Here is a 21990-nt window from a genome sequence, read left to right as displayed (position 1 = left end):
CATGGTGCGCTGCTTCGTGTGTTTCTGTGTGTGTGCGTGTGTGTCGGAGAGAGAAAAACTGGGAGAAAGACAAAAGTAAATAAGAGTATATGTGCACTTGTTAGCTTTCATGAAGAAATTCTTACAAACATGCACATTGTGTGATGTGGTGTATGGGTTACATTTAGATTTCTTATTTTCAAAATAAAAACATGTAGAATCCACTGAGCTCACAGTGATTTATCTGGCGCTTTATGCATCCATGAATAAAAAACATCTGAGTTTTCTGTGTGAACCCCCAAGAGATGTTAAGTAAAGTATTTACAAATGATTTCATTCACACAAGTAAGACACAGCATATGGACGTTGACTACACATGCATTAATTATTGTGTGTTAAAGAGGGAAATGTTGCATACTGATTTATGCATTAATCATAGTATGGTAGATGCACATGTGAAAGCATGCATGTCATGTATTTACTGATGCGATGGTCTAGCCACATGCAACCACACACACAACCACACATACACACACATACATCAAGTATTCTATGCCAGTCTGGCAGCGAAGAGGAAGTTGAGGTAATGAGGAACTGTCTGACAGCTCACAACAGGGGGTCAGTAAAGAGCACACCAACACACAGGCACAATGCACATTACCAGTGACCCCTTGTTTTTGGCCACTGAATTTCGAGCTGAATTGACTGCTGACCCTCATCTACTTTAGCTGGATTTGATTGCTGGTATTGATGCTTTTCAGCAAAAAGCCAGCTTTGACTTCTGCTTGGTTTTATTTTTTTCGCCCACGAACTTGCAACCAACCCTGATCTTTGTTATTGCAGATCCACTAAAAGTACAGATACACACTGCTGCTGTGGGCCCCGCTGGGCTCATAGAAGTATTAGATTATCAGTTGGGCTTAGCTGGCGAGGAAAGATTAAAAGGACATGGCTTTTGTTTCACTTTTGTTCGAGCACTCAAATATGCCTGCAGCCTCTGCCGACTCCTCTTATCATGGAAAACAGGTACCAGATGCACAAACAGGTGTACATATCGGTATACTTGGTTTATAGGCTATGGATCCCAAATGTATACAACAAAGATATCAACCTGGCAGAATGCAAACAAATGCTAAGATGTGTAAATATACAGAACACCATCCAGTTTTCTAGCATTGGCATAATCAATACATCTGTTGTTTGGTTTTGACTTTAACAAAGAATCAAGTTTCATTTAATGGATGTTAGAGTTGGCATGGTTTTGACAGGTAGATATCCCTTTGAGCACACAGGGACTGCAGAGTTCCCTGTGATGGACTTCAGCCAAAACCATACATTCAGTGTACTCAAGCAAACCAAGAGTCTGCAGAAGCACTGGTGGCTCTGTGAGGCTGCACTTACTGTAGACACACGGTACTTTGAGCTAAATGCTAATGCCATCATGCTAACATGATCACAATGCTAACACGTTGATGTTTAGCAGGTGGTATGTTCACCATGTCCGCTGTCTTAGTTTGGCATGCTAGCATGTCAGAATTTGCTAATTAGTAAAAAACACAAAGTACAGCGAGGGCTGATGGGAACTTTTGGCAGGAGTTTGGTCAAAAAAACAACAGTTGTTGAGATTTATGACCTGCGAATGTCAACACCATCTGGAAACTATGAAAGCCTGCGCCAAATTTTTGTGCCAGTCCGTACTAGTGAGCCTTGATAAAAAGTCAGGGGATCACAAAAGGCAGTAAACTCACAATAAATCTGGTCATATTGACAACTGCAGTTATGTGAAAGGGTAGTTGGTGAGTTTTGTGAACAAGGTAATATACAGGAACAGTGCTGCAATGTTTACGTTACGGGTTTTGGTGACCGTTTGACGAGACAACGTCACTAACGTGTCTGTTGGCTGTGTAGTCTTAATAATTACATATTTCCAGTCTTATATTTCGTTATTCGTTTAATGACAAACTGCGACTTGATTTGGAAAATTAACTTTTAAAAGGACAAACATCATATGTGTGATTAATGAAAAAACTCAAATGGGATCGAAAAAATTATTTGTCTTTCTCCATTCACTACCATACAAATTATTTCCTAAATAAGGTCCCATAAGGCAAACTGGGAGAGGCGTGACTTTGGTTTCTATAGCACTAAAGCATTGTTTCTCAACACTCAGTGACCATCACATAACAGCAATATTTCAATGCTTTCCAATTTGTCCCCTAATTGATAGCAGAATGATGTTGCAGCTGTTCAGAAAAAACAGGAAAAATACTTCCTGAACAACAGCATGACCTTTTACGTCTACTGGGAATAAATTGGCACCAACCCTTGACTGAAAGGGCAGTGCTATGAAAGCCAATTGCACCCTGTTAAGAAACAAAAAAAGGTTAAACATGCTTTGAATTCTTAAAACTGGAGGGTTTGATGCAGCTGATGGGAGCAGAGTCACCGCAAAAGCAACCCCTCCATCTGCTTAGCACTTTGAATCGTGACGTGTTGCCAGTGTCTTTCATCCATAGCAACCTTTCATCTTCAGCAGGGAAATATGACATAATGAAGGTAAAGGAGCAGAGAATACAGACTAAGATGCACATTAAGCCCTGCTGTATGATACAGGAGCTAACATACTGTCTGCAGGCAACATTTGATATTGTCACTGCTGAGCATTTAAACCAGTTTTACATGGGAAAATATTGTCCTACATAGCTGTCATTGATGTAATGAGGATTAACTTTATCAGCTAATTTTGGCCGCTGGCGAAACATTGTCAAAACTGATTTATGAGATGACTGTAGACCCAAAAAAATTTATAGTATAGCAGTAAAAAAAAAAAATCACATGCCCTGTGTCCATTGCTCTGTTTCTCATCGCTCATTTCGGGCAAAAACGCGCCACCAAATTTGTGTCATCCGTGGTCAGAGGCACAGACAAGCAAGGCAATTACACAGGAGAAGGGATAAGGCAAATAGCGATAAATGCAAGGAGATGAAGAAAGCATTGAGGGGTGGCAAAAGAATTTCACACACAGATGGAAATCAAAAGCATGCAAATCACAAAAAAAAGTTGTATCCTCATTACAAAGAGAAGATTTTCACGTCAAATTGTTCAAAAGTCTTGATAGTGGGGAAAGGTTTAATATTCTGTGCGTGATACTGCGGCCGCATTGGGGAAATGGCCACAGATACTGTACAACCTGAGGTTTTAACAGAGCGGGGGTTAGTGATACACATTGCAAACAGACAGCTAATGAGTCATACACAGAAGGACTAGTGGAAACGAGAGTGCTTGTTGTAGTGGAGAGGGATTTTAAGGCTTGTGGAGGTTAAGTGGTCTCAAGTGGACATTGACACCAGTGGGTTAAAAGTGGCTGCTATTCATCACCATGAATGACGCTGTAAGGCAAGAATAACAACCTGCATGTTCGATCAAGCATGTGTATATTCATTTTCACATCTTTACGCGGATTCTTTTCTCCATGTTTTATTCAGTGCACCGTGTTCGATCTTTACCTAAGGCACGCTGTCATAGCTGCAGCCTCGTAGTTTATGCACCGTTTCATGCCATTCCCTTCTCGTTGGTACACGGGGTCTGGTGACTGCAGGGACTGCCTTTTTCACGGAAAACATTTTGACATGTCACGTTAAAAGCACAGGTGGGAATAATCAAACTAATGAGGGCAGAATTCCATTGAGCCGCTTCAGTCGCAAGGTCCTGGTATCGTGCAAACTGGTTCAGTGTCACACTGTCATTGCTTACTTGAAAACTTGAATAGAATGGAGCCATTGTTAACACTTTTGGTAACACCTGTGCTTTTCCTACTGTGACAAGACAACATGTGTGTTGCAGGGAGAAATCAGGTAAAATAACTGTAAAAACCTGACAAGGACAATCATATGTTTTCATTGTCTCCCAATATGGTGAAACGTCTAGAAGGTGCCTGAATCACTGCCACAAGCTTCTCTACTGACTGTACAGTAGACTCAATGAGGTCTTGACTGACAGACACAAATCCACAAAAATCATGGGCGGGAATGTCTTCAATTTTTCTCGTCATCCTGTGATTATTTTCATGTACTTTACAGGATAACACAGGTTAAGCTTAAGTGAAATGCAACATCATTTCTTTTTTTACATTTCCGCCTCATTTTAGTGACAGCTGGAAAGAGACACGAAGAGGCAGGTCAGAGAGAGGATCAAGCATCAAACCCATGTTGATGCAGTAAAGACTTTCTCTCTGTAACAACTTAAGCTTTATGTTTTTAATGTGTAATAAATACAATTATTCACCTTATAAATACTTAAAACTTTTTTTTTCCTACAATTTTCTCTTAATGTACAATTTCTCAAATGTAATTCTGAATGACAGGCAATTAGTTCATAACTAATTGCTCTACAATTTCTATACATACGTGTCGCATATCTTTGTGAAAATGCTCTGTACAGTAATTTCTTTGTCATGCCCGGAGTTCAGCTTCATGATTGAAGCCACAGACAGAAATAGGGAACCAAAGTGTGAAAGAGGACATCTATTCCGGCTGATGGCATCTCTTCCGGTAGACATTACCTCCCCGACCTCCAGGGAGCCAAAATACACATTCACCAGAGGCAGCGCATATTGGCCTTTAACTCTCGATACAGCTAGAAATCACTGAAGCAAATCTTCACATGACACAAATCATCTGCACTTACTCAACCCTTCACAGCACCTATTATGCTGACCAGCACAAAGTCGCATCACAGTGATCGTTTATGCATTTCAGCGCGTGTGTGTGTCTGAGCGCATGAATGTATTTGACCCAGATATTAACTCTGTAGGAACTAAGCTTTCCTCTCTTCTGCGGACTGATGTAAAGACGGCTCTTATAAGCGCAAGAACACGCCGCAAGATTATCTGAGGCTTGCTGTCACGTTTACGCGCGGGACCACACGGCTTGCGTTTCTAAATGTTAGCGCTGTTGTGGTAACTTAAACATGACATTATTAGGGATGTGAATCCCATGTGTTAGACATCTAAATGATTGGATACAAATACATATTTGTATAGGATACTACACAGGTTATTCCTCCAGTACAAACTTTATTTATTGAGTTCTACTTCACTTTCTTTTATAAAGAAACTTGAATGGACCTCTAATAAAGACAAATGCATGGTCCTTGCTTAATCTTCCTTGAGTCTCGTATCACGTGAGGTTGTCACACAAAACCCAACTTCACGCTTCGCTCCTGACTCTCGTGTGAGGTGGATGCTATGTCACTGACCTCCAATGCCCCAATCTGCTCTCTGGCATGGACACGGGCTAATTTATAAGCCTCTTTCCCCGGGATTATCTTTCTTCCTGGTGTGCGAGCTAGTCAGCGAACGGCAAAAGCGGAGATACAGGTTTCGGCTACTGCCATTAGTGGCCTGCTGCCCTGGCTGCGTGCACTCTGTGTTAACATGGCTCTGAAGAAAGTGGCTCCTGCAGAAAATGGATTATTTATCCTGATTCTGAAAAATGTATGAAGAAGGTTGTTTTTTCTTTTGCGGTGGGGGGGGGGGGGGGGGTTTACATATAAGATGTTACATTTTCAAATGTTACATCTTATAGAAAATGTAGAGGGATTCTTTGAAAACTGAGCATGTTGCCAAGGGTTGTCAAAGAGGACTATTCAGGCCCAAGGGACAACTAATAGAGAGTCTCATAAAGCACTAACTCAGAGCCCTCTCAGCCTTCTGCCAGCAGCACAAGAGTAAAGAGGATAATATGTGAGTCAACAAGATAAGCATAAGGCAAATACTGCACTTGACCTTAGGTTACACATTAGATCCAAACACAACAGCAACAAAATAACCTAGAATAGATGTTAAGGGCGTATAAATGTTACTTACCCAGTGGCTCTCAAACTCTACAAGTCCAGCAGCAAGGAAGCAATGTATTCCAAGTGACAGCGGAGAGCAGGTCCCTCTTTTTTCTTGGCCTCCAATCTAAATTTCGAACACTAATCACTACAAATGTCCAACATCCTCTTTTGCCATCCCCGAGGGAAAAAACATCAGTTCCAAAAGCTATCCCTGGCCATTTGGTAAGATACAGAGCTCCATTCCACACCCACTGATCACATGATGACGCAATCAATAAGAATAATGCACAAAGTAAAAAAAAAAAAAAAAAAAAGACTAACGCCACAATAAACAGTCCTAATCTGATTTACATAACGTCATCACCAAAAATAAAAAGCAGCCCACGTGTATCCATTAGGTCCAACAGCCAAAAGAAAATGAAGTCTAAAGTTCAGACTTTTCCGTACAGACACTTAGAAGTGATCTCAACATGTAACAGCTGCTCAAAGCCATCAAACGTACCCTGAAGCTGACTGTCCCCAACAAGAACCAAGCCATTATGCCGTGAGAATCAAAGCTACCATGTTCACGCGCTCTCTAAGGACTGTTGTGATAGCAGGGGGAAATGAGCTAAGAGCCTGTCCATGTCTGTAATGCCCAATGGAGGCAGAGCCCACATAAGCCCTACTGGCCGACTCCCTCTTGCCACGCTGACTCGCTGTTTGACACAGTCTTGATCCCTTCTGCTCTGTCAGATGGAAAAGTGGAGCAAGCCCTATCAGCCCTCCATCCCCTCCTCCTCCTGGTGGCTACACTGTTAAGTGTCTTAGCGTGAGCGTGTGTGTGTGTGTGTGAGAGAGAGCGTGTGTGTGCGTCGAGCGTTTCTGACGAGGGGGAGAGTTGAGCATGTATGCACAAGTGGAAATTTTGTAAAGTGGTACATGAATACAAGGCTCTTCAATTTCAGATGGGGTGAAAGAAATGCCATACAATTTTCTTTTCGCAACTTTACAAACACATCTGTTGGGACTCTCTCCGAAGTTCAGACATTGCCTTGAAACAGGCATTAAAAGAAGAAGAATAAGACAGATCACTTGTATAATGCACCTGTGAAAGGCACTGAATTATCTGCTACATGCTGTAATATATTCAGCTATTACCCTGCACAGATGTTAGCAAATGGAGGACTATTCTAAGACTGAACTTAATGCAGTCTCCAGGGATAACACTGTCTGCATTAAATTAATTGCATTATCCATCCATTTTCTATACTTACTGAACTTCATCAGGGCCAAAGTGAGCTAAAGTATATATCAGAGTGCATTGGGCCTGTGAGAGGTGTCCATTGTCTGTCACAGGGATAAAATACATGTAGAAAAACACATTTATAAATGGGTTATAAATAAATAATAAATACAATAATACAAATTATGAAAAGAGTTGTTATCGTGACTTTCTTGCCATTGGGAGACTTTGTTAACCACTGAGGCACTGCAGCGCACTATCTATAATGTAAATTAGATTATTAATGCATACATGCTTAGCACCGTAATGTAATGTAATGCTGTAACGTACAGTACTCACATAAATACAACTGTTATGAGATAGCTGAATACCCTGTCTGCTCTGATTGGTCAGATCCGACATGCCTGACCCAGCACCCGTAATTACAACAGAGCAGCTTAGTTAATTCATATGCGTCAAACTAGCCGTTCGGGATAAATTATGCAAATATGTGACATGGTGATGCAGTGTGATGTCACAAAGTCACAGAATTAAAGGCGGGACTACTGACGAGGCGTTTAGGGAGCAGTGTTTTCTGTGGGAGAGAGGAGCTCCTGTTGGTGTGGACTTTTACAAGCACAAGAACCTATATAACATATAGCAGTTAACTCCGGGGGTAACTGTGCATAATCTGATAAACTGCCTAAAGTGACACTGCAGTCACTTGAGTCAGCGTCATTTGGGGCTTAAGACCACAAGTTTGAAAACGAAACAAATATGCTAGCGGTTCGAGTTAACATCAAACTCACACTGAACTGTTGATGGTCAAGTTGCATTGTGGGTAATGTAGGTGCAAGGGTTTGACAAATAAGAAGAATGCATGTATTAGTTAGTGTTATCTAAGTACAATGCTAAATCAGTGCAGTGATCTTTTAATGTAATGCATCTTGAAATTTGGAACTGAGCGTGACGTGTTAAGTATCCAAGAGACAAACTGTTTTTTATTTATGTGCTTGTTTGTTTGCACAGCAGTGTAATAGATGGTGTATATAAAGGGCAATAAGACTGCCAATATCACAATCAAAAAAGTGTCATGCACTTGGCTGAGGTCAGACATTGCCACTATGCCTTTTTGTAAAATAAATGTCATTACATTTTGGCCACATTTGTGTCCAGCTAGGTTTTGGCAGCGTGGCAGAATCTGCCTTTGACTTTTCACTTCATTTAAGGTTGAGACCTGCCGGTGCCAAAAGCTGATAGCGGTGCCAGATCAGTCTGAGCCCAAAGCAAGCCGCAATCTACCGTGTCAGATTGAGGATGTTAGAGCGACTTGTGCTGCACACCAGGCCATTATTACACTGTGACAGTGATGTGCGGTGGGGGTCGGGGTGGGGGTGCCTGGGTCTTTAACCACTGATCCCTGATCAAGCTGAAGACCACTGGGGATTAGAAATGGGATTAAGTGACCCTCAACCCGTCACAAGCTTACTGCCATCCATCCATCTAAAGTGTATATTACATTTATCTCTAACTACTGGGTCATATTTTCTAAGCACGCCTTAGAATGAGATTGCTCAGTTGCCGGCCTCTAATGCAGAGCTATTTGAGCTTTTTCATTTGTCTGACAGTATGTTGTGCCTATGCTTGCTGGAAATAAAATTTTGAAATGTAGTATTGACGCATGAATCTATATCTTAGTAGCGCAATGTATATTCCATAGTTGCCAGCAAAGAGGCAGTTTGTTTTGATTGAAGAATCAGTGTAGTACATCTGGGAGTGGCACATGTGCAGTCTAACGCAGCCACAGTAATTTATAATGCCCCAGACCCAAGATAAGTGCTTGAATGTGGAGCGAGTGCATGTGTGTCAGTGGGGGCTCAGCCAGATATCCCATACTGGGGCAGAGTGAGGGTCAAAGCACAGAGATGCCAGAGGGAAGGTCAGCAACCGCATAGTGAAGAGAAGCTGAGCAGCCATCATCATTCCTCATGGAGGAGGGATTTAGCGAGAGAGCAGAGAAATGGAAGATAGTGAAGAATCAAGGTAGACGGAAATAACGACATGAAGACTTTACTTCCAGACAAACACGGCCAAATAAGCGTACATTTTTCACTCTTCCTCTGACCTGAGCTCCCGTTTCTCGAACCTCGTAAACTTTTCCTGCGAGCTAAAGATAACTGTATCTGTCCGAGCCAGCGTGGCGAATGAATGAGAGTAGGTTGAGGAGACGGGCGCATGGGGGAAGACAGGGAGGGATGGCGAGCGCCGGCGATTTGGGTGGGCAGATGGTGCCGACATATGGGCCTGTTAGGGGCAAAATAAATAAATAAACACTCACACATAAATACTGAGATGAACTGTGAGTGCCACAAACTGTTGGCCAACTTAGCCAGCTGAGAGAGAGAGTGTAAATGGACGAGAGCTACCGCTGAAATTGCCTGCAGATTCCTAAATAGACCACCGCCGCTGAAAATCATGCGCGCAGACATTTGGGGATGACAGTAGGCTTTGGGGATTTTGATCTATAATCTCCAAGTAAGTGTGCATTACCCATGTGCATATTCTAACAATTAACTGGGACACAGCCGCGTACCGTATATGATTTTTCTTTTGAATGCTGGTGCATCTGTGAGCGCTAAATATAGTCTCTGTATAAAGGTCATACATAGATCGGCAAAGTTGTTTTTTCTTCCGTCTCTGAGCTGAACTTCTTTTCTCCTGCTGTCTGCTTCAGCTGCTGCTGTGTTTGCCTTCCCTCCGCGTCGCTATCTATACATTCTCCACCTCTTGTCTCCCTCCCGCTCAGCCTCAAAGCCCGTGGCTCAGTCGGAGAGACAGCCAGGTTGAGAGAGGTGATATCTGCCAGCAAACAACAACTGCTTTGTACAACATGTTCTCTGCCCATATCAACTGCACGCTGCCCGCCCAGCTCCAGTCGAGATCTGCTGCCCGGCGCAGACGAGCGCATGGAGCAGGAGTGAAATACCAAATCTGTGCAGTCAGTGTATATATAGATGCTACTTTGTACCATGCACAGGTGTCCTTATGTACAGTCCATGTATATAACGTATAGATTAGGACTAATTATCAGATTTAATCAAAGCACACCAGTTGGCTGGGCCTCACACCATCTCCCAACAGCATCTGCGCACCCAACTTGCATGTTGTGATGACTTCAGGCTGTTTACGCTAAAAGCGGTCAAGTCTGTGCATTAGCTCAAGATGTGAACAACCCACGGAGATCACGAATAGCCTCTTCCTGTTTAATTTAAGACAGCAGAAATAGCTGAGCATCAAAAATAGACAGGTCTTTCACTCAGTGATGCTGCCGGCTGCTTCAGTTATTAGAACTGGAACAATCTTGTTTTGTCGCTCGTGTTTGCTGGTTACACGATCTCAAAGGATATATAATTTAACACCCAGTCCTGCATTTCAGTGTGCGTCAGATTAAGTCCTGGTTCACTCCCATCTGTGTTCGCTCCCTCCTGTGTGTGTGTGCAAACATATTACTGAAATCCCTGGTAAACATGTTCAGATGTTTTCCACATCCTTTCCAGTTTGAGTTTGTTTGGTTGATAGACATTTCTGCCACCTTGAGACTTTATATTCTGTTTGGCTCTGTGCCCTCGTAATGTCTGCGAATTTAATTTGACTGTGACTGTAATCTGCCGGCTAGTTAATTGACTTTGCCCAGCTCTGTTCCTTCCCACCTTGATGGAGAGGGGCAGTTTGATAAGTTACAATCTTATCCTCTCCGTGTGAACCTGCACTCCCATTGTGCTCTTCGGTCACTGGAGAGTACTCCTTCAGGACTGGATAGACTAATGCGATCTCGAGGGGGGAAGCTGAGCTGGCCAGAATTTTTCTGTCATCCATCTTTTTGTCGTAGTAGACAGTGAGGCCAGCAGTGATTGCCCCATGACAAATTCAAGTCTTATAAAAGCCATTTGCTTTGTCGAAGACTCATCTGTCAAACCTGTCTCATAAAAGTGATGTTTATATACGACTAATCTGTCCCGGATACATTAATGCATGCTCGCTGAGCAAACTTTATCTGCTAATGAAGTCCGTGTGATATGCTCAAAAGCTCAAGAACTAGTAAGTAAGTAGATCCTGTAAGGAGATTGTGTTGTCAAAGGCTGTTTTAAAGGTGCAATATGTACTGTAAGAATTGACAGGCGCCGCTGTTATCATCCATCACTTTCTACCTCAATCTCTGACACTCAACCCGGAAATTATAACGACAGCCGACAAAATGAAACGCACCTGAACCTTGAACAAAAATATGTTTTCCGCTGGGTTTGAACATTGTTGTAACTATTTGTGACAATGCAAGCACACAGCTCATAAAAACAGAAAACATCGGTCTAGTTGAATGTAGAGATTATAATGAGTAAATGTTTGTAATATATAATTGAACACTAAATCTACAAATAAACCTGAACATGTACTATGCTACCTCCAATGAACCATCACTCTGAATTGAGAGGTATATGACTGTATTTGTGGTCATACAGGCACCAGTAGAGGATATGGGCCATTCAATGATAGTGGCTGTTGATGAAGAGCCTGGAACCAAATCCTGGTTAAATGGTTCTGAACAAATTTGACTCTGTTATTGACAAATAGAGTAATCACTATGTGGGTTAATGGTTAAAACAGCATGATCAATTGTGCTGGTTTACATTATGTGGTTCACTTGATGGTCCACTTTACACAGCCAACAATGTCAGAGAGTCAGTGGCCTACATAGACAAATGAGAGAGAACCCATTAGGTAGAAATTAAGGCTTCAGGTCACTGATGGTATTAAATTGGATTTTTTCAAGTTGAACTAATATCCACAGTCAGTGGAATACAGGATTGCAAATTAAATGGCTAACATGGTGTGAGTAAAGGTAAACAGTGAAAAACAAAGGAGAAGTTGCTCCGCTGAGGCGTTCTGAGTGATGTTACTTTTGAATCCTGAGCAACGCAGAGAGAATGCTGTTTGTTCTCATTGACTAATTTAATTAACACCAACACAGGGAACTTCATTAGGTTCTTTTCAGTTCATTAATGAAATTAATCTGACTGGGCATGGGCACACACGAGATAAACATCAACACACGCACGCACACACACAGATGTGCACTGTACACACTCACTCATGCTCACTTGAGTGTCAGAATCATTTAGAGTAACTTACGGGTTGCCATAGTCCCAGACAACGCACTGAGGATCCGATGTACCCTGCAAGATACGGGGGAGGGGGAGAGGAGGGGGAGAGAAGATAAGCTGTTATTGCCAGTCGAGAGGATGAGTGAGAGAAGACAGGATAGCTCGTTGCCAGAGGAGAAAGAGTGATGCCGCATGGGCGATGGAGAGAGGTAAACAGACAATGAAAGAGAAGGATTGAGACAGACGTCGGGAGGGAGAGATGGAGAAAGAGTCATTGTCAGAGGACGGAGCGGCAAATAGATGCTGCAGCTGCAAAAAAGAAAAAAAAAAAAGAGGTGTGTGGGTGTGTGTGTGTGAGCAATGAATTGAGAGAGTTAAGACACAAAGAAAGGAAAGCCATTTCATGGACAATAATACACAGCAAGTTGGGATCATAAACATCCAGTAGTGGAGAAGCATTCAAATTCTTTACTTAAGTACAAACACAGTGGGGATGTAGTAAAGTAAAAATAAATAACTATGAAGCAGTAAAATGTAAAACAAGTACTTATTGTGAAGGACTGGCACTTTCAGAGTGTGTAAAGGCTCATTAAAGTCAAGTATTTTATAAATTCTGTTCCCTTACCGCTAATCATCCTCATATGTATCATATGAACTGATTGAAAACTGCAAAAAACTAAGTCACACAACCCCTCAAGACAGTCTAAATGCCGGTGATTTGCTATCAGCTCACTCTTAATCCATTGACTCGCTGGAGCCAAAAGCCAATCGTTGGGGGCCGAAAGGCAGGTGAATCATCTGGTAATCAAAGCTCAGTCACGCACGGCGGCAAAGGAAGAGTCCCTATGACTCAATCAGTGAATCAATCAGGGGATCGATATCTTTAACTGACTCATCACAACTTGTTCCACCGGCGATCTTCAGCGATCTGTGCATTGATTACTTTTTTAGAGAATCGTCCGTGCCCTTTCAACCTGCATGCCTCATTTGCTAAGGATTGGATTGTGATTGGTTTTTCGGTGAACTTTGCGGCTGTCTGGTTCGCATTCATTCCCACATCAAAAACATTAGAAAGTCTCAAACTGGTGTCTCTGAGCTCAAAGTACAACCCGAGTTTGAGAGAAACAACTGGCCAGTGCACTTAGAAGGAGACTGATCAGGCCTGTTATGTAAGGTACCCAGAACGGAGAAGCCATTCTTCCTTCGAGGCTGATGCAGAGGAACATGGATCTCTCTCTGTACCAGTCTGTTGGTCCTTCCTGAGTCCTGCACTGAGCACTTTGCCTTTGAGCTCCCCCTTATGGTGAAGGGGATTATAGCAGTAATTCCACAGCCTTCCACAGACCGTCTGTTACAAAAAAAAATGATGTCCACTGACTACATCCTGAGAAAAAAAAATGAAGAATTCTCCTCAAGTAAAGAGCAAACTGAATGTTTTTTTCTGAATATCAACAGTGTCTTCAAGGACCAGAAGGGGAGAGAAGGTGATTCACATTCAAGTTTGCACTATGAGGAGGCATTTCTCTTGAAGACAAGGTCATGCCTCCTTCTCTGAACAGCTCGTAACTGATCTCCAATGAATCGGCGAATCCTGGGGTCTCTGCATGGCTGCTTTTTGGGAGGGCTGGATGATGCCACGTTTACAAACACAGGATCAGAAGCGAGGTGACACATATTGATGGATGACGGCGCTTTGTTCTGCCTCACACGCAGGCCGCTGCCGTCACCGGCATTAGATGTCCCTTGGCGTGCATTAGCGTGGTGGGCTCTCTTATCATCCAACAATCAATCAGCGGGCATCGTGTCTGACTGTGCGCTACAGCGGGAGTGACATCCGTGTACTCCCACAATGTCTGCCTCCTCTTTAGCGCGGATACGTTGCATAATGACAGCGTCTGCTCGACTGATGCATCTCGAAGGGAGAGCAACGTGCGTCTGGTTCTAAAAGACGCATTTATGGGTGGTTATAATGGCGTCCACCTAAACAGCTCTGTATTCTTTGTCTCTCTAAAGGAATAGCCATTTTGTTCAAGGTATAAAAACACACATGGTAGCCATTCGGTGGTGAATTGCATAAGCTAATCAGATGAAATGAGCCTCTGTAACAGAACAAGACGGCACTGGTTCAGGGAGTCTTAAAAGCTTTTCCACTTCATATCAAAGATTATAGATTTCGAAAATGAAATGGAGCAACCTGGATGAAGCTTTCTGACTGATGAAAGTAAACTAGATTAGAGAGAAATTACCAGAAAGGCTCAAGGCTGATGTTCGTAAAGCTAACCAGTGCTGCCTTTTTATAATTGAAAAGGCTAGCTGAAGGATAGCTGGAGGAGGGCGGTAACACTTGGCTTCTGGTCTACTGTATGGACACGCAGTTTCTGGCCTCCCGCTCCTCACTCACCATTAAAGACACGCACACACTTCGACACCAGGGAAATATGTAGAGAGTCAGACTGGAGCAGATGTCTGCTCAGTGAAGTCACGACCCTGCACGGAGACCCCTACAGTACACCTCCCTTCGAGAGTGAAGCCGGAGGCAGCTGTTGCCCAGGGCACTGCTTCAGCAGCTCGGTGTTTCTATACCTGCCGAGGTCGACGCTAATGCGGCTGAAGACCATGGCCCCTTTGACACAGACTGTTCGAGACGGGAACATCGCCCGTTATTCCGCATAAAATGCATGCGGGATGGTATGCAGAGCTGTTACTCAGATATCTCACACCTAGACGGCGTCATACCTGGAGTTGTTTGGGTCAGAGCATAAACAAAGCCAGAATAATGAAGGGTCTTCTTTAAAGCAGTATTGCAGGACCTCGTTTCAAAAGGAGACGCTGCTCCTTTTCGTTTCTTTGTCTTCTCCGGTTCCCATATAGTTGGTCAGCATTTTCTGACGAATCAAATCCTCACCAGTGCCTTTTTGTAATCGAACATCACTGGCTTATCTGTCTTTCTGCAGTACAGTTTGGATATATCTACAAAATGAAAAACTTCGATAGTGTTTTAAAGCAAGCGCTTTACGTTTTTGAGAAATAAGGTTATTTGTTTTCTCCCCTAGAGTTAGAAGAAAAGATCAATAACCCTCATATCTGTAAAAAAACAAACTGCGGTACAGCACGCAGCCGCTTAGCTATAAGTATATTTCCAGAAATACTGCAATCAGCTTTAATCTTATTGGTCTTTCAGTGCAGTGCTACAAATACAATCTATTTTGGTAAAACATAATTTTTTTTTGCCTTTGGCATAAACACATTTTTTCCATCTTTGATTTTGCTTTTAGTTGTTTAAAATCCACAAAATTAATCTCAAGCAACAATGCCGGATATGTGTGGCCATGACTAAGACCATGAGCTCTGATTGCATTTCAATGACATGAATGATTCAAGGATGAATTTTATGTTAATCGCTCGTATCTTCTGCAATATCTGTAATTTTTGTTAAATGGCAGAGATGTATTATCCGATTTAGTTTTAATTCATTTCCACCATCACTGTAGTCACTTTAGTTATTCCTCTTGAGGGTAGTTATACTGTAAGTGAGCTTCTTCCCAGGACATATACACTGCATGGGGGCTTGATTTTAAAAGACATGGGCAGGGAAGGTCTAATGAAAGACACTAATTAGTTGCTTTATGGAAAATATAGGCTTTAGTGTCTCTGGTTCTATACGCAGGGAGTGAAGTCAGGATATCTCACCCTGTGCTGTGTCAACACGGTCAGGAGAGATGTGCCTGTCCTCAGCAGGAGCCTGCTGTTACTAGTCCTGAGCAGCATGCTACGATCACCATTAAGACATCATCCTCTAGACAGAGTTTGTGCAACCTGCAATACCTCTGCTCTGCCAAAAGTGTTGAAAAGCAGAATAATAGGAAGATAAAAGATAAAGACGGCATAAAGGAAATGCCATAATTAAGTAATGAATCAGTGGTTTAAAGCAGGGAGATGGAGTTGCGGGGGATGGAGAATGAATACAAAATCTCTAAAAAGACACACTGCGTAATAATTATGACCCTCAGGTCCTGGGTGACACAGCGAAAGACTGATTTCATTGAAGACTTTTGCTAGTGTGTATATATACTGTATGTGTGTGTGTTTATTTGTGCTGTCTAGAGAGAACCATTAAATATTCAACATTATTTTCAAATCTGTGCCCACCTTTACACAGAAGAATGGCTAATGAAGCCCACATCTTATTGAGGTCGTGAAGAGTGCCTCTCATTAAACTTGCACTTAGGCCTTTCCACTGAAGACACCCCACGAGTCATTTATAATAACACACTCCACTGTAATATAAACCGAATAGGTACCAGGAGACGCTTCGATATAAGGAAGTCAAAAAGGTCTGCATTTATTCAGGCAATTCGCCGGCCACTGCGGCGCTTTATAGCATGCAGCACTTTCTCTTTCATCTGAACTCAGGAATCATGGGTCAGCTGGGAGGAAAGGAATCCTTTAAAGCCTTAAACAAATTTATTTTCTTTGGTGAAGCTCGCTCAAAGTGTGTAATAAAAAAATGCAAACCATGGCATTGGAAAGTTAGATTTTTGTTGCATGTATATCTAATACAATAAGTGGTTTTCTGGTAGTTGTAATTTACACACTCATATTAATGAAACCCAAGAGTGGGAAGGTTATGATGATGAATGAATGAAGGAGTAACGTCCTTCACTCCTTAACACACGGCTCTAAACATCTACAACTTTAAGTCATTTCCGTATTGGATGAAAAAACATAAAAAAGAAAATTAGATTTTTTTTTATTTTTGCAAACTTACATTGATTAGCGGTGACAGCTCCACCACCACCATGGGCTCACTGGGTTGCGGTTCCGGCCGTACTGTCACTGTCAGGATCTTGGAGTTAATCACCGCAGGGGGGCTGCAGAGACGTGAACAATCACACAGACAAAAGAGTGTTATTTTGGAAGAACTGGAGTGCACACTCAAGTTAGGCTCGAAATTTCTCTCGGATTTTTTTAAAAGATGAGGAGAAAATAAGTGGAATATGCCGGAGAGCTGCTTTCTTTTGATTTCCGTCTTACACATCTACACTTGAGATGTATGATAATATCGGCACATCAGTGATATCAGCCTGAGATGAAGCTTTCTGGCCAACAAATGGCACTTTAATTATTTGCATGCAACCAGAACAGATGACAAACTAGTTTTCTCTAATTATGCCCAGTGAATCTCTGCATAATCATCTCTTAATTCCACTATTGGAGGGACTTTATTTTCTCTGCAATTACATGAACAAAATATGTACATACTGCACATCATCAGTGTTGGAATTGGCAGTCAGCCAACATGGGTTCAAAACTATTGGCATATTGGATATGGGGAAAAAAATTCAATACCCTGCATGCCGAAAGCAAACACACTCAGTAACAGAAACACACAGCCAGCGCCTTGCCATGCTTTTGATGGTTTCTTGAGTGTGTTTGCAAAAATAAACATAAATAAATAAACATACAAATAAAAACCTAATGAGAAAGGAGAGAGCCGGAGCCAGCGCCTAAGTTAAAACAGAACACGGCACCCATTAGCATTCAGCAGAGCTACAGGGAGAAAAGGGTTTTAACAGATCCAGCTCATCCACAACCAAGAGCACTGACCTGAATAAAAGGGCCCAGGGCCAGCACAAACACCATATCACAGTGGCCTTTTGACAACCTCCCGATTCCTGCTAACTTCTATGTCTGAGTTCTATATATGCAAGTTTCAGGACCCATTAGGCCCGCACCCAATCGAAGCCCACTGCACAATTCCAAAAATACATGACAATGCGAAAGAAAGAGAGAAACATCTAGGGAAATGTACTTTTTCGGGAGATCCAAGACATTTGTCTGATAACTAGGCAGACACAAAGAGCGGGCGGAAGTAATAGAGACACTATAAGTGAGAAGACAGATGGAGAATTGCAGGGATGGAATTAGATAGAGAGAGGGAGCAAAAGAAGTAAAGAGCACAGAAATAGAAAGGTAGTGAGTCCGGGAAAGCAAAGAAATATAAGCAAATACAAGAGAACTTGTCAGAGAAAGTATTGAAAGATGCAGAAAGATTTTTAAAAAAAAAGACATGAGAAGGAATAGAAGGTGAGATATAGTTTGAAATCTTTACTTAAAATCAAAAGTAATTGGAGAGTGGATATCATTAGGAGTACTCACGTTGGTGCAGGCAAGATGACGCCCAACGTCCTGTACAAGATGGCTCCGATCACATAGTACATTGTAGCCTCCGAGTCCAGCTCTGTCTCTGCAACACAGACAATTTTGCAACTGATCAGCCCAAACAGATGCCACGGTTTGTCTGCATTACCCTCAAAATCAAGTACAAATCCATCTATCATCAAGAGATTTATTTTGAATACTCCTTGTTATCCTTTGACAACGTTTGGACTAATATTTGCCGGTACACTCCTACGTACGTAAATAGGTCATTGCAGAAAATTCATATTTAAAATATCAACAAGAATTTAGCACATTTAGCTGAATGTTGATCGGGAAGATAGAGGAAAGCCAAAAACACCATTAAACCTGCCTATCTGACATTTCAATTATAGGCTGGAGTGGTTTGCTTCTGATTGATTTTTTACAGCTCACCTGAACTGATAAGTGAACAAACAAAATGCAAACACATCTATTAGCTGGTGAAGCAAACAAGGCCAGACTTCACCTGCCTCATCAACCTGCACTCCCAGCTTTATTTACATCGACTCTTAAGCTGTCGCGGACAAATTCTGTGACTTCATCAAAATAAGAAACGTCGGTTAATTGCAGCGCCTTCCAGCAGCCTGATATGACAGGTACGTATTCCATAATCAGGCCTATTATGCCTATGAGTTGACAACATATCACTAATTCAGGCTGGTTTCACACTGCTTTATATGCTTATTATGTGTGACTTTATGCTGATGGTAACGGCACATATTGCGCAGCTAGAGGCCTTGCTAATAAAACAAAGTGCTCTAACATGCAGTTGACTTGATTAAAATGTTGTCAGTAAAGTCCAAGTGTCCACACCCTCTTTACTCAATGTCCTTATCTTCAGTGTTCTTTCTTTTACCTGTGTTTAAGCCCCCTTTCCTCCCTTCTCGCCCTTCTCATCCTCCCCTATTGTGGCTGTCATTCTCGAGGCCACTTTTCAACTTTTTTCATCCTTTTCAACAGTTCCCCTTTACAACCCTTTGCCTTTCCACCACTCCCTTCAGTGCTCTTTCACCAAAAAGAGCAGTGGCTCCCACGGAGACGTACTGTCCCTTTGTAAATGTCACTTTGTCTCAAGCGAGGGAGGCGGAAGGAAGCCGAGAGAGGAAGAGTAAGAGGCGAAGAGTTCATGTTGAGAGATGCCACTCCCTCCTTTGCCCTTTTAGGCAGAGAGAAGCGACGGAAAAGCATCGGTACAGAGAGGAGGAGACAGAGGGAGTTGATGGTATCAGACATACTGGGTGACTCATCCAAAATCTGTCTGCCTGCTGCCTAAGAGGTAATACTCAGGAAGAGAGATAGCTATGCAAGACAGACGAGGAGGGAAAGAAGAAGAGACAAAAACTCGACAGCGGGGGGAACAAGCAATTGTGAGACTGTGAGGAGGCAAAAAACCAGATCAAAGTCGGTATGAGAAAGCTTGTGAGTGTGATGGATCCTAATTGGACAGTGTCTGCAAAGGCATGCAAATGAGAAAGTCAGAGTATTGTGGGTAAATGGTAAATCAGTGTGTGAGGGGGTGGCTCTCCTACACTCCAGGATGATTAATACCACAAAAGCACTCAATCACAAAACTCTAATTTCCCATGAACAGACTTTTTGTCACTCTTCGCTCGCTGAACATCTGAATGATTGGTGGTCAGCTGCAATCCAGCAAAATGGCAAACCACCAGTCACCAGCTGTGAACTTTAATACACCATTTGTCAGGAAAAGATATGCTGGGAGTTGATGCAAAGCCATAACTTATGGTTTTAATCAGAGATCGAAAGCTCCATCGAGACAGTATGTGAGTTACTCTTTTCATTCCTCCCTGGTTTCCTTCTACAGCACGTTTGCTTTTTATTCTCAAGTTTTGTACACGGCACAAGACATTTTTGGGAAATCAAAGGACTGCGGAATAGCACCCCTTTTGTCCGGTACAGGACAACAGGGTAATGAGCTCAAGCTCAGAAAAATGAATTCATTGCAGAGCTACCTTTTTAATGGATTTACATGCAATAAGTCTTTCTTGGTGAATAAAAGCAGGAGGCAGTGAATTTCTAAAGGCTTGTCTTGTTGCCATTGTGAGGTTGCCAAAAAGTCGTTCCTATAATTCAGTCTGTGTATGGGGAAAAAAAAAAAAAAATGGAATTCATGTTAATGAGTAATTAGTCAGATGTACTGGTGGGCATCATTGAACTTTAGAGAGAGCCAGGCTAGCTGTTACGTTAGCTCAGCCTGCCTAAAAATGTTTTAAGCCTCCTGGTTGCAACTCTGTGCTTCATGTGTAAACAGACTTCCAGGAGATTTTGCGCTCAGTTGCAAACAAAAATAGCAGAGTAAAACGGGGTTTATAGGTGACCAATCTCGACGCCAACCGGAGCCATTACATTGTGCAATCATACGTTCAAGCAAAAAGCTGTCTATTGCCAGTTTAATGCACAGACATGGTATCAGAGTGGTATCAATCTTCGCAGTTGGCCTGTAATCTGAAATGTTGGACTATTCCTGCTGCACATCTTTTATTTCAGCACCAATTAGCTACCCCAAATCATCCACATTCCCCATTCAAAACTCAACATAGTGACGGTTTAAACTGCAAATAAGGAAGTCGGTCTTTAACACTCTATTGCAGAGTAGAGCTCCTTGAGTGTTTGTGCCCTTGCTTGAGTTATACTTCAAAGTTAATTGTGTATAAGTGTATGCATGTACCAGCGATGGTGTATTTGAAATATGAAGTCATTGCTGGCTTGCATGTTTGGATGTATGTGTGTGCAGCATGAGTGCCCGCATGTGTGTTTGTGAGAGTAAGAGAGAGACAGTGGAGGGAGCGAGGGAGTTTGTCACCTCGAAAATCAGTGGAGAACTGGCCTCTGCCCAGTGGAGCGATTCATGAACCTATCAATCGGCCGCGTGTGTGCTCAACTGTGTGCGCACGTGCACACACAAAGGTGCCGACGGGCCTTTATGAGCATGTTTAAGCTGTCCATCTGAGATTGGCTTTCATTATGGGGTAAATGAACCAATCAAACTGATAGCAATCAAGTGAATTCCTCAACTCGCGGACTTCCAATGGGAAGAGGCAGAGTTCCCACATGGGGCAAGGAGTACTTATAATGTCCTTACTCATAAGGCCACATGCTGTTTGGATGGAACAATTTACCAAAGAGCATACGCTTAATAACAGTGACATGTGAGTAAATGTGATGCAGCACTTTTATCGCACTGAAAGCAGGGCAGAAAAAACATTCTTTATAACAAACTGTGAGGATAAAACCGAAAGGCAGGGTGAATGGAGGATCAGACAGAAAACAACATCATGATGCAGCAGCATTAAACAAGGTCTAGCTAACGACTCCAGTTGCAGCCTAACATTCCTCCTTTGAGATATCTGAGTTTGCTGTTTCCTAAAATCTGGAAAAACAACTCGAACAAAACAACTCACGGGCAAATTATAAAAAGGTCCTTTTACATGAAAGCAACGTGGATGGTTTAGAACAAGCGCGTTACACCATGCTTCATAAAGAGAGAGGAGGTGAGCTGAGGTGAAGAGCCCTGAGGTTAGCATACAGGATGTCCAGAGCGCCAATCAAAGAGGGTTTGTGTCATCAGAGGTCAGAGACAGCTCTGCT

The 21990-nt window shown here is 42.4% G+C and overlaps 1 protein-coding gene across 16 annotated transcripts in view; it reads right to left on the bottom strand.

The window, feature by feature from the left end:
* adgrb2 (adhesion G protein-coupled receptor B2) overlaps nt 1-21990 on the bottom strand; it is a 222335-nt gene that overhangs the window by 62629 nt on the left and 137716 nt on the right. For all 16 annotated transcript variants that reach the window (XM_084379370.1, XM_084379369.1, XM_084379373.1 and 13 more), the window contains exons 13-15: nt 18340-18427; nt 16949-17051; nt 12209-12252 (exon numbers count right to left, since the gene is read on the bottom strand). In XM_084379370.1, coding sequence (XP_084235496.1) covers nt 12209-12252; nt 16949-17051; nt 18340-18427 — 235 coding nt within the window. The remainder of the gene's footprint in view (nt 1-12208; nt 12253-16948; nt 17052-18339; nt 18428-21990) is intronic.

This window comes from Pagrus pagrus (assembly GCF_965226575.1).
Source record: "Pagrus pagrus genome assembly, chromosome: 17".
Classification (NCBI taxonomy): domain Eukaryota; kingdom Metazoa; phylum Chordata; class Actinopteri; order Spariformes; family Sparidae; genus Pagrus; species Pagrus pagrus.
This window is presented reverse-complemented; position numbering and strand designations above follow the sequence as displayed.